Consider the following 16,598-nt stretch of genomic DNA (forward strand, 5'->3'; position numbering starts at 1 on the left):
AACCCCTTGGGCGGCGAGTTGCTCAGAGTTGCACGTCTGTTGGCCCGTACGCATCTCCGCAGGCGTCGTTCGTGCCTGTGACCTATGGCCTGTGGTGCGCCACAGCTGCCTGGGCGCCAGTAGTGGATAGCGCCATTTTGACATACACGGTGTACCTTAACCACTGCGGCAGGCGGACAGTTTACGAACTTAGCCGTTTCGGAGATGCTTCCATACTTGGCCTGTAGGTCAATGATCATGGCCTTTTGGACCTCGAGTAAATCGCTCCTTTTTCGCATTACGACAACGACTGCCCTCTCTACACTCTCCTCCATTGCTAGTGCTGCCACCTGCTATCTGTCAGTGGTTATTGCACGTTGATGTCGACCACGGGCGGTGGGCACGTTAATATGACTGGATCGTGTGTATCTCTTGTCAAGTCAACAATAACTCCACAAACTGGATGTGTATTTATTCCACGGAATAGTCTTCTGGGAGCTGTTGCTGTGCAGTAAATTTCGCCCGTATTGAATGGAAATACACATCAGTTGTCCATTGCACAAGCAATTCGGACTTTTTGCCCTTTGTAGGCCGGGTTTGTGTCTTGTTCTTTCAATGAAATGAAATGATATCATCGTATGCCATAGTTGGCAGGGAGGCCCCATGCCGGGGAGTTCGACAGCAGATTTGCAAGTCCTTTTTAGTTGACATCACTTCGGCGACTTGCGAGTCAATGATGGTGAAATTATGATGAAGGACAGAAAACATACAGTCATGTCGTGGCAGAAAAAATCCCTGACCCCATCGAGAATCGAACCTGGGACCCCGTGCGGGGGGGAAGCGTTGTATTGTGTGGACGGAATACCGTGATGCCAACGAATTTCGGGACACCTTGATCGATTTACCATTCCAAAGACATGTAACCGACGACACTGCAACCTGCAAACCACACCAAACGTTATGTCAACATACGGCAGAAGTCCGGTAACGACCCGTAGACGCATCATTGCGTCAATCGGCTTGCATGCCGTCTCCACCAGATAGCAAAAGCCTCGGATCGAGAACGCTGCCGTGCGGGGTAGCTGCGCGGTCTTGGGCGCCTTGCCACAGTGGCTCCACCCTGTGGGAGGTTCGAGTCCTCTCTCGGGCATGGGTGTGTGTGTGTTGACCCTAGCGTAAGTTAGGACATTATATCCACCACATTTCAATACCCTGTGTGGCATTGTAGCGAGGAGGAAGCGACTCTGCTTTACTTCTCTGGTTTCTGTATCACTAACCTGGTTTCTTGCTGCTTCGATAGGCCGTCCCTCGTCGCACAGTAGTAGCGCTCAGGCGCCAGATTCAATGTAGGTGATCCTGCTGAAGTGGAGTGTTTCGGGATGCCAGTTTTTAAATGTCAACAACGATTTGTACTATACTCGTTTTAATAAAGAAAATACTTCCACACACACATAACCGAATTTGCAACATGGTGGCTCTGTGCTACGCCGTTATTCAACCCTTTATAACACATTAACACCTTACTGATTTTCCATAATCGTGATACACACTGCCCACGACACGTGGCGTTCACTGATAACTAATACCTACACTTTATATCTTGTTTAACAGCTGAACTATTTACTCGCGACCGTTCTTTAGCACTGCCCCAGTTAGTCGACCGTGCGTTTTGAGTGGCGCCTCGCTACTAACTCGCCCTCTCTTCCCGGCGGACAAGAGAAACCCCACCTTTCTACACACACACACACACACACACACACACACACACACACACACACACACACACACACACACACACACACACACGTATATATATATATATATATATATATATATATATATATATATATATAGGGCGAGTCAAAAGTCCTTGGACACCTTCAGAAGTTGGAAGATTAAAGGCAAAATACAGGGTGTTTCAAAAATGACCGGTATATTTGAAACGGCAATAAAAACTAAACGAGCAGCGATAGAAATACACCGTTTGTTGCAATATGCTTGGGACAACAGTACATTTTCAGGCGGACAAACTTTCGAAATTACAGTAGTTACAATTTTCAACAACAGATGGCGCTGCGGTCTGGGAAACTCTATAGTACGATATTTTCCACATATCCACCATGCGTAGCAATAATATGGCGTAGTCTCTGAATGAAATTACCCGAAACCTTTGACAACGTGTCTGGCGTAATGGCTTCACATGCAGATGAGATGTACTGCTTCAGCTGCTCAATTGTTTCTGGATTCTGGCGGTACACCTGGTCTTTCAAGTGTCCCCACAGAAAGAAGTCACAGGGGTTCATGTCTGGCGAATAGGGAGGCCAATCCACGCCGCCTCCTGTATGTTTCGGATAGCCCAAAGCAATCACACGATCATCGAAATATTCATTCAGGAAATTAAAGACGTCGGCCGTGCGATGTGGCCGGGCACCATCTTGCATAAACCACGAGGTGTTCGCAGTGTCGTCTAAGGCAGTTTGTCCCGCCACAAATTCACGAAGAATGTCCAAATAGCGTGATGCAGTAATCGTTTCGGATCTCAAAAATGGGCCAATGATTCCTTTGGAAGAAATGGCGGCCCAGACCAGTACCTTTTGAGGATGCAGGGACGATGGGACTGCAACATGGGGCTTATCGGTTCCCCATATGCGCCAGTTCTGTTTATTGACGAAGCCGTCCAGGTAAAAATAAGCTTCGTCAGTAAACCAAATGCTGCCCACATGCATATCGCCGTCATCAATCCTGTGCACTATATCGTTAGCGAATGTCTCTCGTGCAGCAATGGTAGCGGCGCTGAGAGGTTGCCGCGTTTGAATTTTGTATGGATAGAGGTGTAAACTCTGGCGCATGAGACGATACGTGGACGTTGGCGTCATTTGGACCGCAGCTGCAACACGGCGAACGGAAACCCGAGGCCGCTGTTGGATCACCTGCTGCACTAGCTGCGCGTTGCCCTCTGTGTTTGTCGTACGCGGTCGCCCTACCTTTCCAGCACGTTCATCCGTCACGTTCCCAGTCCGTTGAAATTTTTCAAACAGATCCTTTATTGTATCGCTTTTCGGTCCTTTGGTTACATTAAACCTCCGTTGAAAACTTCGTCTTGTTGCAACAACACTGTGTTCTAGGCGGTGGAATTCCAACACCAGAAAAATCCTCTGTTCTAAGGAATAAACCATGTTGTCTACACCACACTTGCACGTTGTGAACAGCACACGCTTACAGCAGAAAGACGACATACAGAATGGCGCACCCACAGACTGCGTTGTCTCCTATATCTTTCACATCACTCGCAGCGCCATCTGTTGTTGAAAATTGTAACTACTGTAATTTCGAAAGTTTGTCCGCCTGAAAATGTACTGTTGTCCCAAGCATATTGCAACAAACGGTGTATTTCTATCGCTGCTCGTTTAGTTTTTATTGCCGTTTCAAATATACCGGTCATTTTTGAAACACCCTGTAGAAATTTGATGATGGGAACATAGGCTTGACGTGGGGCCACAACTTTTGGAGTGAATGGCATTCATGGCCGCCATCTTGAAATGCGCCATTTTGAATTCAAGTCACTTTTTTTAAAATGGGAAGGTGGGTGTATGACACATCAAATAACACTCACTTGAGCTCTGGAATTGAGTGGTGTAATTTGTTTTTGTCTATCTTGTACAGGTTAGAAGTTATTAATGTGGTTGCGGCGACTACAGTTCTGCATTGTACGGGATGGACAACACGTAGAACATGTGTTGTAGCAGTCGGTATGAAGGTGATTTCCCAACTTTGACCATTAATAACCTCTAAACTGTACAAGATAGACAAAAACGAATTACACCACTAAATTCCAGAGCTCAAACGAGCGTTATCTGAAGTGTCATACACCCCCCCTTCCCATTTAAAAAAATTACTTGAATTCAAAATAGCGGATTTCAAGATGGCGGGCCTGAATGACGTTCACTCCTAAAGTTGCAGCCCCACATCAAACCTATGTTCCTATCATCACATTTCAATTTTCCGTTTAATCTTCCAACTTATGAAGGTGTCCGAGGACTTTTGACTCGCCCTATATATAACCAAACTTCAGCCAATGGGCGTTCAGATCGCTGTTGCTAGGCGGATCCGACGTCACGTTTTCGGACATGGTGATGGAAGTTTGTCACGGAATACTGTCTCAGAGTGTAAGATCCTACTCTCGAATAATCGGATCTTATCGCTATTTAGGTTGCACAACATTGCCTATTGCCTCCTATGGTTTCATCACTAATGTTCCTTGCATACCCTTAATTGTCAAATGTACATGTAGCCTGCCTGCTACTGAGCATTCACGACCTCATAAATGTGCGTAATACTTGGCTTAAATACGTGAAGGGAACGCACGTGTGCATTACAACGTTTCGCTACCGTATGATAATTACAGCCCACACTGGATCTCCGTGATTAGCTGCACTTTAATTATAACCACCCGGTGTTTACCATAGTTACCGTGCTTCCTTCCACTGTTAATTGACACTAAAGCAGGTATACTTATGTGACAACAAAAATCAAAAGGGGAGTACTGATGCGTTTAGCGGTGAGATGGTAGTTAAAATTATCCTACCATATTTTATTGCAGATGGCAAATGGCTGTTTATGTCAAAGATACGGAAGGCACATTATGACAGAACACTGAGCACTGCTTATTTCTGGTTTTAGTGCTCTTCAACGTGGCACCTAAGTACTTATTTGTACTTGTAGATTCTCTATACACTCTGCGTCCGGAAGTACTGTCAGACGTTCTGTAGACCATCTCTCTACCTCAAAGATGAAGTTGAAATTGGGTGGATGTCATTTAAGAAATCGTGGAGTGTGTGAAACTATTCTTTAGTTCGCACTGTTTTTGTGTTGCAGGCGCGTGGGGCCTGAAGCTGCTGGAGGCACGCATCCCGTCGTACGTGGTCCGCAACCAGAGCGTGACGCACCAGTGCCTGTTCGACCTAGAGGGCGAGGCGCTCTACTCGGTCAAGTGGTACAAGGACGGCCGCGAGTTCTACCGATACGTGCCCCGGGACGCGCCGCCAGCCCAGCTCTTCCCGCTCGCTGGGGTCACCGTAGACGTGAGTGCCACACCCTTATCTCCGACTGACAAATCTAGAGAAAGTTGTTCCATTAAGTTTCGGGTGTGCAGCCGCAAGAATTCTCCTTCTTCTTCTTCTAATATTTCAGCAGTATAACGTTCAGCCATCTTCAGAGTGAGCCACAAGATTGCCGCTCCAGTGCTCGCTTCGTCCCTTTATACTCGTGTACCGCGCAACTGCGCATGCGGCCACAGATGCAAATGCGCCAGAGACGTTGGTCGGTGGCAGAGACTTCGACCATAGATAGTAGTAGAATGGCATTGTTGTGCAGAAGCTATAGGGCTGGTGTGGCTCCAACATAAACCACGTGACTGTTGGCAAAACATGGCGGGATTTCAAATCAGCTGTCTGCCATCCTATGTTTGTATCGTATTTTACCCACATTTCTCAGTTGACTGCCAAACGCTTCCAACAAAATTAACATTTTTATTTGCGAGAAATTATATCATAACTACATTTGACCTGAATTTGTTCACAGTACCATTTATAAAATCTAACAAATGCATCTGGTGGCTAGCGGGACGAAATTACTATAAACTATCAATTAAAGTAAAATGCCGTTAAAATTCTTTTAAACAGTAAGACTGTGCTCGTGTCAAAACATTAAACATTGGATTCGCCGCGTTTGGAGCTCTAGTCACTTATAAAAGAAAATGGGATATGGAAATTATGTCAACTATAGGTGCCAAAACTGTCGACTTTCGGAGCAGGTCCAATATAGAGTATCAATTTTAGGTTTCCATTTTAAGGGTCAGTTACTACTATTTTTACAAAAGATTAAACTATCAGTTTTAAAAGAAATGATATTTTAGATGAAAGGTGAGACTTTGGAGTTTCAGAAAATAATTTTGGAGCCTATATTTATTTAATAGTATTAGAAGGCAGAAAAAAATTCTCTTCATGTGTCGACTATAAGTGTTCTTACCTTATTATAATTTCACTTGTATATACAAAAAGGCGCGTATGTGCAGATGGCTTAAAGTTTTTCCGTTCAGGGCCTGTATCCAAAGCTGCCTTCGGTTTTCGTCCTTAGGGAACCTATGAGTAGGAACGAGAAACAGTAATACTTACTTCTGTAACCGAATTATCACAGATACTTTCCAAAATGTAATATGAGTCTGACTTTACAGGCATCACTTTCAACACTTTAATTTACGTGATACTCTATTTCAAGAGTAAAAAAACATATAAAAGTCACGTCCGCAGATTTCAATAAACGCTTCTGCACTACCATAGAAACACTTACACGTGAAATGTAATGCCATTTCCCCCGACAAAACGCTGAGTACAGCCATAAGCGCAACACGAAACAACCATGTTTTTCCAACATTCACGTGACTTTAGCCCAGAGATGTTGGAGCCACGAAAATGACGTCAGAGCCAGTCTATTATATTTATGGTCGAAGGGCAGAGACGTACACAATGCGCGTGTAACATCTACGACTCCGCAGTCGATCTGTGTTGGCATGTCGATATATCATTGTGAGCTTCACTGATGATATATCGACATGCCAACACAGATCGAATGAGGAGTCATAGATGTAACTCGCGCATTGTGCACGTCTCTGCCGCCGACCAATGTCTGTGGCGCATTTGTATCTGTGGCCGCATGCGCAGTTGCGCGGTACACGAGTATAAAGGGTCGAAGTGAGCACTGGAGCGGCAGTCTTGCGGCTCACTCTGAAGATGGTTAAACATTATACGGCCGAAACAGAAGAAGAAGAAGGAGAATTCTTGCGGCTGCGCACCCGAAACTTAATGGACCAGTCTTTGTGGCGCCAAAACCTAGAGAAAGTTATCTGCTGTCTCAAGGATGTGAGAGACGATCAGGAGAAAATTTGTCGTACAGTCACCCAGAGGAAGTTCAAAAACGACACGGCAGTATCACTTCCTTTGTGTGAGAGCAATTTATGGATCACTATGACCAAAGGTATGAAATGAGTTCAAGACACAGGAACGGTTTCTGAGAGGAATCGATCACTGTAGCAGATGTAACCACAAAGGTAATCATCAAGAATACAGGTAGACAGAACTCACCATATTCTTTGAATTGGCAATGATCGGTTACTAAAACTAGCCGTTCACATCAGAACGATACACGAAAGATCTTTGGCCAGGGCAAAGCAGAGGTGGCCTTATACAGGGTGATTCAAAAAGAATACCACAACTTTAAAAATGTGTATTTAATGAAAGAAACATAATATAACCTTCTGTTATACATCATTACAAAGAGTATTTAAAAAGGTTTATTTTCACTCAAAAACAAGTTCAGAGATGTTCAATATGGCCCCCTCCAGACACTCGAGCAATATCAACCCGATACTCCAACTCGTTCCACACTCTCTGTAGCATATCAGGCGTAACAGTTTGGATAGCTGCTTTTATTTCTCGTTTCAAATCATCAATGGTGGCTGGGAGAGGTGGCCGAAACACCATATCCTTAACATACCCCCATAAGAAAAAATCGCAGGGGGTAAGATCAGGGCTTCTTGGAGGCCAGTGATGAAGTGCTCTGTCACGGGCTGCCTGGCGGCCGATCCATCGCCTCGGGTAGTTGACGTTCAGGTAGTTACGGACAGATAAGTGCCAATGTGGTGGCGCTCCATCCTGCTGAAATATGAATTGTTGTGCTTCTTGTTCGAGCTGAGGGAACAGCCAATTCTCTAACATCTCCAGATACAGTAGTCCAGTTACAGTAGCACCTTCGAAGAAAAAGGGACCAAAAACTTTATTGGCTGAAATGGCACAGAAAACGTTCACCTTAGGCGAGTCACGTTCTTACTGAGTTGTTTCCCGTGGATTCTCAGTGCACCATATACAGACATTGTGACGGTTGACTTTCCCGTTAGTGTGGAAAGTTGCTTCATCACTAAACACAATCTTTGAAACTAAAGATTCATCTGTTTCCATTTGAGCAAGGATAAAATCACAGAAATCGATTCTTTTAATCTTATCAGCTGCAGACAGTGCTTGAACCAATTTCAGACGATAAGGTTTCATAACTAACCTTTTTCGTAGGACTCTCCATACAGTTGATTGCGGAATTTGCAGCTCTCTGCTAGCTCTGCGAGTCGATTTTCCTGGGCTGCGAACAAATGCTTGCTGGATGCGTGCTACAGTTTCATCACTCGTTCTCGGCCGCCCAGAACTTTTCCCTTTGCACAAACACCCATTCTCTGTAAACTGTTTATACCAACGTTTAATACACCACCTATCAGGAGGTTTAACACCATACTTCGTTCGAAATGCACGCTGAACAACTGTCGTCGATTCACCTCTGCCGTACTCAATAACACAAAAAGCTTTCTGTTGAGCGGTCGCCATCTTAGCATCAACTGACGCTGACGCCTAGTCAACAGCGCCTCAAGCGAACAAATGTACAACTAAATGAAACTTTATAGCTCTCTTAATTCGCCGACAGATAGTGCTTGCTCTGCCTTTTGTCGTTGCAGAGTTTTAAATTCCTAAAGTTGTGGTATTCTTTTTGAATCACCCTGTATAGTGGAACAGCTGTGCAGACCTATCCCGTGACGTAGATGATGAAGATCATTGTTAACGTAATCATTTCCATATAGTATTAGGAACATAAAGCTTATTGAAACCAGCGTTGGAACCCATCTACGCTATCTGATCAAAATACCTGAACACCTATTAGTGGACATTAATGTGGTGCGAGTCCACCCTTCACTTTTATGACGCCTTGTAAACTACTGGGGACGCTTTCAGCGATGCGTCTGAGTAATTTTGGAGGAATGGCATCCTATTCTTCTTCAGGGGCCGACATCAGAGAAGGTAGTTTTTGTGTTAGCAGAAGAGCCAACACCGTGTTACGAGTGGAGGCCGAAGTGCACGCGTTTTAGCTCACTCAGGCTGGCGTGAGGAGGGAAGGACTATACTGACGTGAGGTCTGGAACATGACCAGGAATTAGAATTCAGAAAGCGGACGTAATTAGTTTGGTAGCTTTAATCCATTAATGATGGACGTCATGGTACATGAGTCACAATATTATCTGTTCAGAAGACATTCTTGAAGATATGACTCATAGTAACTGAATATGGTGCCTTGCTAGGTCGTAGCAAATGACGTAGCTGAAGGCTATGCTAAACTGTAGTCTCTGCAAATGAGAGCGTATGTAGACAGTGAACCATCGCTATCAAAGTCAGCTGTACAACTGCGGCGAGTGCTAGGGAGTCTCTCTAGACTAGAGCTGCCGTGTGGCGGCGCTCGGTCTGCAATCACTGATAGAGGCGACACGCGGGTCCGACGTATACTAACGGACCGCGGCCGATTTAAAGGTTACCACGTAGCAAGTGTGATGTCTGGCGGTGACACCACAGTAGTGACGTTGATCTGGAGCGTTCTGCCTTATCTAAATGGCACTCCACTGGGTTGAGCTGCCGGCCGAAGTGGCCGTGCGGTTAAAGGCGCTACAGTCTGGAACCGCAAGACCACTACGGTCGCAGGTTCGAATCCTGCCTCGGGCATGGATGTTTGTGATGTCCTTAGGTTAGTTAGGTTTAACTAGTTCTAAGTTCAAGGGGACTAATGACCTTAGTAGCTGAGTCCCATAGTGCTCAGAGCCATTTGAACCACTTTTTGGGTTGAGCTCGGGACTCTGGGCAGGCTAGTCCATTAGAGGAATGTTATGTCCACAAACCATTCTCTCACAGACGCGGCTTTACGAGAGGACGCATTGCCATACAATCATCATCTCCAAAATGTTCCTCTGCTTGTACGCAGTACACAATGGTGTAAAGTGTGTTCATGTATTTTCTTAATAATGTATCACAGCGATCCGATCATGAATCACAAGTGCATAATTAGTGTCAATGCATTCGTGGTACAGTCACATTAATCAGCTTCGGCAAAAAAATTTAAAAAAACAACTGGCTACTGTGGGTATCTTTTATGTGAATACCAGGTGTCTGTTCTTTCGGACATGTCTGAAAGAGTAGACAATAAGCGAATCCGTAGCTGTGAAACATATACGTAAAGTAAAGGTGGAGGGAAGGGAGGAGGGGGGGGGGAGGAAAGAAAAGGGGAGGTTCATTATGCCAGCTGCATCGGAACTTCAGTCAGCGGCAACGACTGAGAACGCGTGCCAGGTTGGGATACGAGCCTGGGATGTCCTACTTGCCAGGCAGTTGGTTAATAACTGCGCCACCCAGATCCAGTGTTTATCGCTATAACGTGGCCTATCTCGGGACGCCCTTCAGCCAACCCACACTCCCACCTACACCAGGTGTCCACAGCCCTATCCGTGTCCACTAGCTCGCTATTTTGAGATTCCCGCAGGAGGTTTAATTTGATTGTGCATTCGCACTGAAGATGCTGAATCCATATCAATCGAGGCGAATCAGTTATATGAATGCGTGGTGTCTGTTCTTTTGGATATCGGAAATCTCAAAGTCGCGAGCGAGAAGGACATGGATGGAGACTGCGGATAGGTCGCGCTAGATTGGACGTGCCGAGATAGTCCGCGCAGTTGCGATAAACAATGCGTCTGGGTGCAGGAGGGGTTAACGCAACTGCCTAGCAAGCAGGAGAGTGCGGGCTCGAATACTGATCCGGCACATGTTCTCACTCGTCGCCGCTGACTCCACATAAAGTCCCGATGCAGCTGAATTCCTCTTGTTTCATTTCTCTCGCCTCCTCCATATCCATTTTACGTACTATGGACATCATTAGGCCAGACATGCTGACACTTTAAAGGAAGGAACTATACTTATAACTGACAACGGCTTTGAACATCTATTTTTGCCAACGTACCGAGGGTAGATTGAAGTCATCACTATCTATTATAGCTGTGTGAGTGGGGTCCCTATTTGAGATGATACTCAGCTCCTTTTTCACCTTTCAGCAACTGTATCGTCTGAGTCAGGGGGCCTGTAAAAGAAACCAATTATTATTTCATTCTGCTTGTGAAGTATAACCTCCACCCATAATAACTCACAGGAACTACCTACTTCAATTTAGCTACAAGATAAACTATTTCTTTCAGCAACAAAGGAAGAAAGATCAGAGTTTAACTTCCCGTCAACAGCGAGGTCGTTAGAGACGGTAACAGCAACAAACACACCGCCACCAACTACATTTAATCTAACCTTTCTGAACACCGACAAGACCTTTGCAAAACTTTCGACTCAACACACTTCTGGCCTTAGCCAGATTTCGGAACCTATAAGGTTTTCACCTTCGGTGTTTTCTCTTAGCAGTTGGAGCTCTGGTGATTTCCCTAAAGAGCTACGACAATTCACTACTATAACACCTAAGGTTCTTAGATCTAACCTAGTCCTGTATTTGGTCTGTAATATTTGAGACTGAAACCTATCTTTTTTTCTTTCCCAACCTGAACCGTCCCTAAAAAAAAAAGCCGCCCTGTTTACTCGATACAGTCCTCGCTATTAATACTGCTGCCACCTGTGTATAACGGACCCCTAACCTATTTAGCGGAACCCAATACATCATCACGCTATGGTGCAAGTGAAGGAACAAGTAGCCTACATGGTCGCAGAGCCATCTGAGACTCAAATGGAGGCCCTCCAGTCGGCTCTGTGCCAAAAGTCTGCAATCGATCACGTCGATAATGCTACAAATAGTGAGCTCTGCCTTCTTCTCGCAAGCAAGACTGGCGGTCTTTACCACTTCAGCTAGCAGTACGTAACCAGGCTGAATCCTGTGCTCTTTCTGGAATCGAGAATGATCCGTTCCACATCTCGGACAGCTCTACCTTTTATGCATGCAGAGTGCCCACTGGACTTATTTCCCTCTTTGGCAGCCACATCCTAAGGGGCTGGCCGCCATAAGCAAATTTTGGAAATTTTTTGGTAAGTTCCTATGGGACCAAACTGCTGAGGTCATCTGTACCTTGGCTTACACTTTACTTAATCTAACTTTAACTTACGCTAAGGACTACACACACTCACACCCATGCACGAGGGAGGACTCGAACCTCCGACAGGGGGAGCCACGCGAACCGTGGTGAGACGCCTCGGACAGCGTGGATACCCCGCGCGGCTCGCCATATGCCTCCCTCTACGGTTTTTACGTTCTACAGCTCCATCAAGTATCAGGGAAGTTATTCCCAGATGTCTTAACAGATGTCCTATCATACCGTCCCTTCTTCTTTTCAGTTTTATACACATATTCACCCCCCCCCCCCCCCCCCCCCCAGGAACCATGGACCTTGCCGTTGGTGGGGAGGCTTGCGTGCCTCAGTGATACAGATAGCCGTACCGTAGGTACAACCATAACGGAGGGGTATCTGTTGAGAGGCCAGACAAACGTGTGGTTCCTGAAGAGGGGCAGCAGCCTTTTCAGTAGTTGCAAGGGCAACAGTCTGGATAATTGACTGATCTGCCCTTTTAACACTAACCAAAATGGCCTTGCTGTGCTGGTACTGCGAACGGCTGAAAGCAAGGGGAAACTACGGCCTTAATTTTTCCAGAGGGCATGCAGCTTTACTGTATGATTAAATGATGATGGCGTCCTCTTGGGTAAAATATTCCGGAGGTAAAATAGTCCCCCATTCGGATCTCCGCGCGGGGACTACTCAAGAGGATGTCGTTATCAGGAGAAAGGAAACTGGCGTTCTACGGATCGGAGCGTGGAATGTCAGGTCCCTTAATCGGGCAGGTACGTTAGAAAATTTGAAAAGGGAAATGGATAGGTTAAAGTTAGATATAGTGGGAATTAGTGAAGTTCGTTGGCAGGAGGAACAAGACTTCTGGTCTGGTGACTACAGGGTTATAAACACAAAGTCAAATAGGGGTAATGCAGGAGTAGGTTTTATAATGAATAGGAAAATAGGAACGCGGGTAAGCTACTACAAACAGCTTAGTGAACGCATTATTGTGGGCAAGATAGATACGAAGCCCACATCTACTACAGTAGTACAAGTTTATATGCCAACTAGCTCTGCAGATGATGAAGAAATTGAAGAAATGTATGATGAAATAAAAGAAATTATTCAGATAGTGAAGGGAGACGAAAATTTAATAGTCATGGGTGACTGGAATTCGAGTGTAGGAAAAGGGAGAGAAGGAAACGTAGTAGGTGAATATGGATTGGGGCTAAGAAATGAATGAGGAAGCCGCCTGATAGAATTTTGGACAGAGCACAGCTTAATCATAGATAACACTTGGTTTAAGAATCATGATAGAAGGTTGTATACATGGAAGAACCCTGGAGATACTAAAAGGTATCAGATAGATTATATAATGGTAAGACAGAGATTTAGGAACCAGGTTTTAAATTGTAAGACATTTCCAGGGGCAGATGCGGACTCTGACCACAATCTATTGGTTATGACCTGTAGATTAAAACTGAAGAAACTGCAAAAAGATGGGAATTTAAGGAGATAGGACCTGGATAAACTGAAAGAACCAGAGGTTGTACAGAGTTTCAGGGAGAGCATAAGGGAACAATTGACAGGAATGGGGGAAAGAAATACATTAGAAGAAGAATGGGTAGCTTTGAGGGATGAAGTAGTGAAGGCAGCAGAGGATCAAGTAGGTAAAAAGACGAGGGCTAGTAGAAATACTTGGGTAACAGAAGAAATATTGAATTTAATTGATGAAAGGAGAAAATATAAAAATGCAGTAAATGAAGCAGGCAAAAAGGAATACAAACGTCTCAAAAATGAGATCGACAGGAAGTGCAAAATGGCTAAGCAGGGATGGCTAGAGGACAAATGTAAGGATGTAGAGGCTTATCTCACTAGGGGTAAGATAGATACTGCCTACAGGAAAATTAAAGAGACCTTTGGAGATAAGAGAACCACTTGTATGCACATCAAGAGCTCAGATGGAAACCCAGTTCTAAGTAAAGAAGGGAAAGCAGAAAGGTGGAAGGAGTATACAGAGGGTCTATACAAGGGCGATGTACTTGAGGGCAATTTTATGGAAATGGAAGAGGATGTAGATGAAGATGAAATGGGAGATACGATACTGCGTGAAGAGTTTGACAGAGCACTGAAAGACCTGAGTCGAAACAAGGCCCCCGGAGTAGACAACATTCCATTGGAACTACTGACGTCCTTGGGAGAGCCAGTTCTGACGAAACTCTACCATCTGGTGAGCAAGATGTATGAAACAGGCGAAATACCCTCAGAGTTCAAGAAGAATATAATAATTCCAATCCCAAAGAAAGCAGGTGTTGACAGATGTGAGAATTACCGAACAATCAGTTTAACAAGCCACAGCTGCAAAATACTAACACGAATTCATTACAGACGAATGGAAAAACTAGTAGAAGCCGACCTCGGGGAAGATCAGTTTGGATTCCGTAGAAATACTGGAACACGTGAGGCAATACTGACCTTACGACTTATCTTAGAAGAAAGATTAAGGAAAGGCAAACCTACGTTTCTAGCATTTGTAGACTTAGAAAAAGCTTTTGACAATGTTGACTGGAATACTCTCTTTCTAATTCTAAAGGTGGCAGGGGTAAAATACAGGGAGCGAAAGGCTATTTACAATTTGTACAGAAACCAGATGGCAGTTATAAGAGTCGAGGGACATGAAAGGGAAGCAGTGGTTGGGAAGGGATTAAGACAGGGTTGTAGCCTCTCCCCGATGTTATTCAATCTATATATTGAGCAAGCAGTAAAGGAAACAAAGAAAAATTCGGAGTAGGTATTACAATCCATGGAGAAGAATTAAAAACTTTGAGGTTCGCCGATGACATTGTAATTCTGTCAGAGACAGCAAAGGACTTGGAAGAGCAGTTGAACGAAATGGATGGTGTTTTGAAGGGAGGATATAAGATGAACATCAACAAAAGCAAAACGAGGACAATGGAATGTAGGCGAATTAAGTCGGGTGATGTTGAGGGTATTACATTAGGAAATGAGACACTTAAAGTAGTAAAGGAGTTTTGCTATTTGGGGAGAAAAATAACTGATGATGGTCGAAGTAGAGAGGATATAAAATGTAGACTGGTAATGGCAAGGAAAGCATTTCTGAAGAAGAGAAATTTGTTAACATCGAGTGTAGACTTAAGTGTCAGGAAGTCATTTCTGAAAGTATTTGTATGGAGTGTAGCCATGTATGGAAGTGAAACATGGACGGTAAATAGTTTGGACAAGAAGAGAATAGAAGATTTCGAAATGTGGTGCTACAGAAGAATGCTGAAGATTAGAGGGGTAGATCACACAACTAATGAGGAGGTACTGAATAGGATTGGGGAGAAGAGGAGTTTGTGGCACAACTTGACCAGAAGAAGGGATAGGTTGGTAGGACATGTTCTGAGGCATCAAGGGATCACCAATTTAGTATTGGAGGGAAGCGTGGAGAGTAAAAATCGTAGGGGGAGACCAAGAAATGAATACACTAAGCAGATTCAGAAGGATGTAGGTTGCAGTAGGTACTGGGAGATGAAGAAGCTTGCACAGGATAGAGTAGCATGGAGAGCTGCATCAAACCAGTCTCAGGACTGAAGACCACAACAACAACAACATATATTCATTTAATCGCCAATTGTTTTCCAGCCTCCTCATTCCTTACCGTATTATTCCAACTAATTATCAACGTTCTTCTGTAGCTCAAATGCTTCGGTTCTCTTCTTTTCCGGTTTTCCCACAGTCCACCCTTCACTGTGCTGCAAACGTACATTCTAAGAAATTTCTTCCTCAAATTAAGGGCTATGTTTTCTGCCTACGTAGCAGAATTCCTTAACTTCATCTACTTCGTAATCATCAACTCTGATGTTAAGTTTCTCACTGTTCTCGTTTCTACTACTTCTCATTACTTTCGTCTTTCTTCGATTTACCCTAAAATTATATTCTGTACTCATTAGACCATTTCTTTCAGCAAATCCATTAATTCTTTTTCACTTTCACTGAGGATGGCAATGTCGTCAGAGAATCTTAACACTGATATCCTTTTACCTTGATTTTTAATCCGCCTCTTCAGCCTTTCCTTTATTTCCGTCATTGCTTATTCAATGTACAGAGTGAACAGTAGAGGCGAAAGACCGCATCCCTGTCTTACACCCCTTTTCAATTCGCGCACTTCGTTCTTGGTCGTCCACTTTTATTGCTCCCTCTTGGTTTTTGTATATTACTCCTAATTTTCCCAGAATTTCGAACATCCTGCACCATTTTACATTTTAGAACGCTTTTTTCAAGCCGGCAGTGCCTATAAACGTGTCTTGATTTTTCTATAGCCTTGCTTCCATTATCAACCGCAGTGTCAGAACTGCTTAAGTTTCCTAATGCCTAACTCTTCGTCATGGAACAGATCGTCACTTGTCAGCTCTTGAAATCTTTTTAAATGGTGAATGATGTTTTTACGAAAGTCAACTGGCATATCGCCAGACTCATGCATTCTGCACAGAAACGTGAATAGTCGTTTTGTTGCCACTTCCCCCAACGATTTTAGAAATGCTCATATAATGTTATTCTACCCACCTGTCTTATTTGATCTTAAGTATTCAAAGCTCTTTAAATTCTGATTCTAATACTGGATCAATTATCTTTTCTCTATCGACTCCGGTTTCTTCTTCTATCACGTCAT

At 44.3% G+C, this 16,598-nt stretch overlaps 1 protein-coding gene across 1 annotated transcript in view; it reads left to right on the top strand.

Annotated features, from left to right (window-relative positions):
* LOC124620160 overlaps positions 1 to 16,598 on the top strand; it is a 194,095-nt gene that overhangs the window by 24,505 nt on the left and 152,992 nt on the right. Inside the window, exon 2 of the mRNA XM_047146830.1 lies at positions 4,855 to 5,060. Within this exon, the coding sequence (XP_047002786.1) occupies positions 4,855 to 5,060 (206 nt within the window). The remainder of the gene's footprint in view (positions 1 to 4,854; positions 5,061 to 16,598) is intronic.

This window comes from Schistocerca americana, chromosome 6, assembly GCF_021461395.2.
Source record: "Schistocerca americana isolate TAMUIC-IGC-003095 chromosome 6, iqSchAmer2.1, whole genome shotgun sequence".
Taxonomy (NCBI): Eukaryota; Metazoa; Arthropoda; class Insecta; order Orthoptera; family Acrididae; genus Schistocerca; species Schistocerca americana.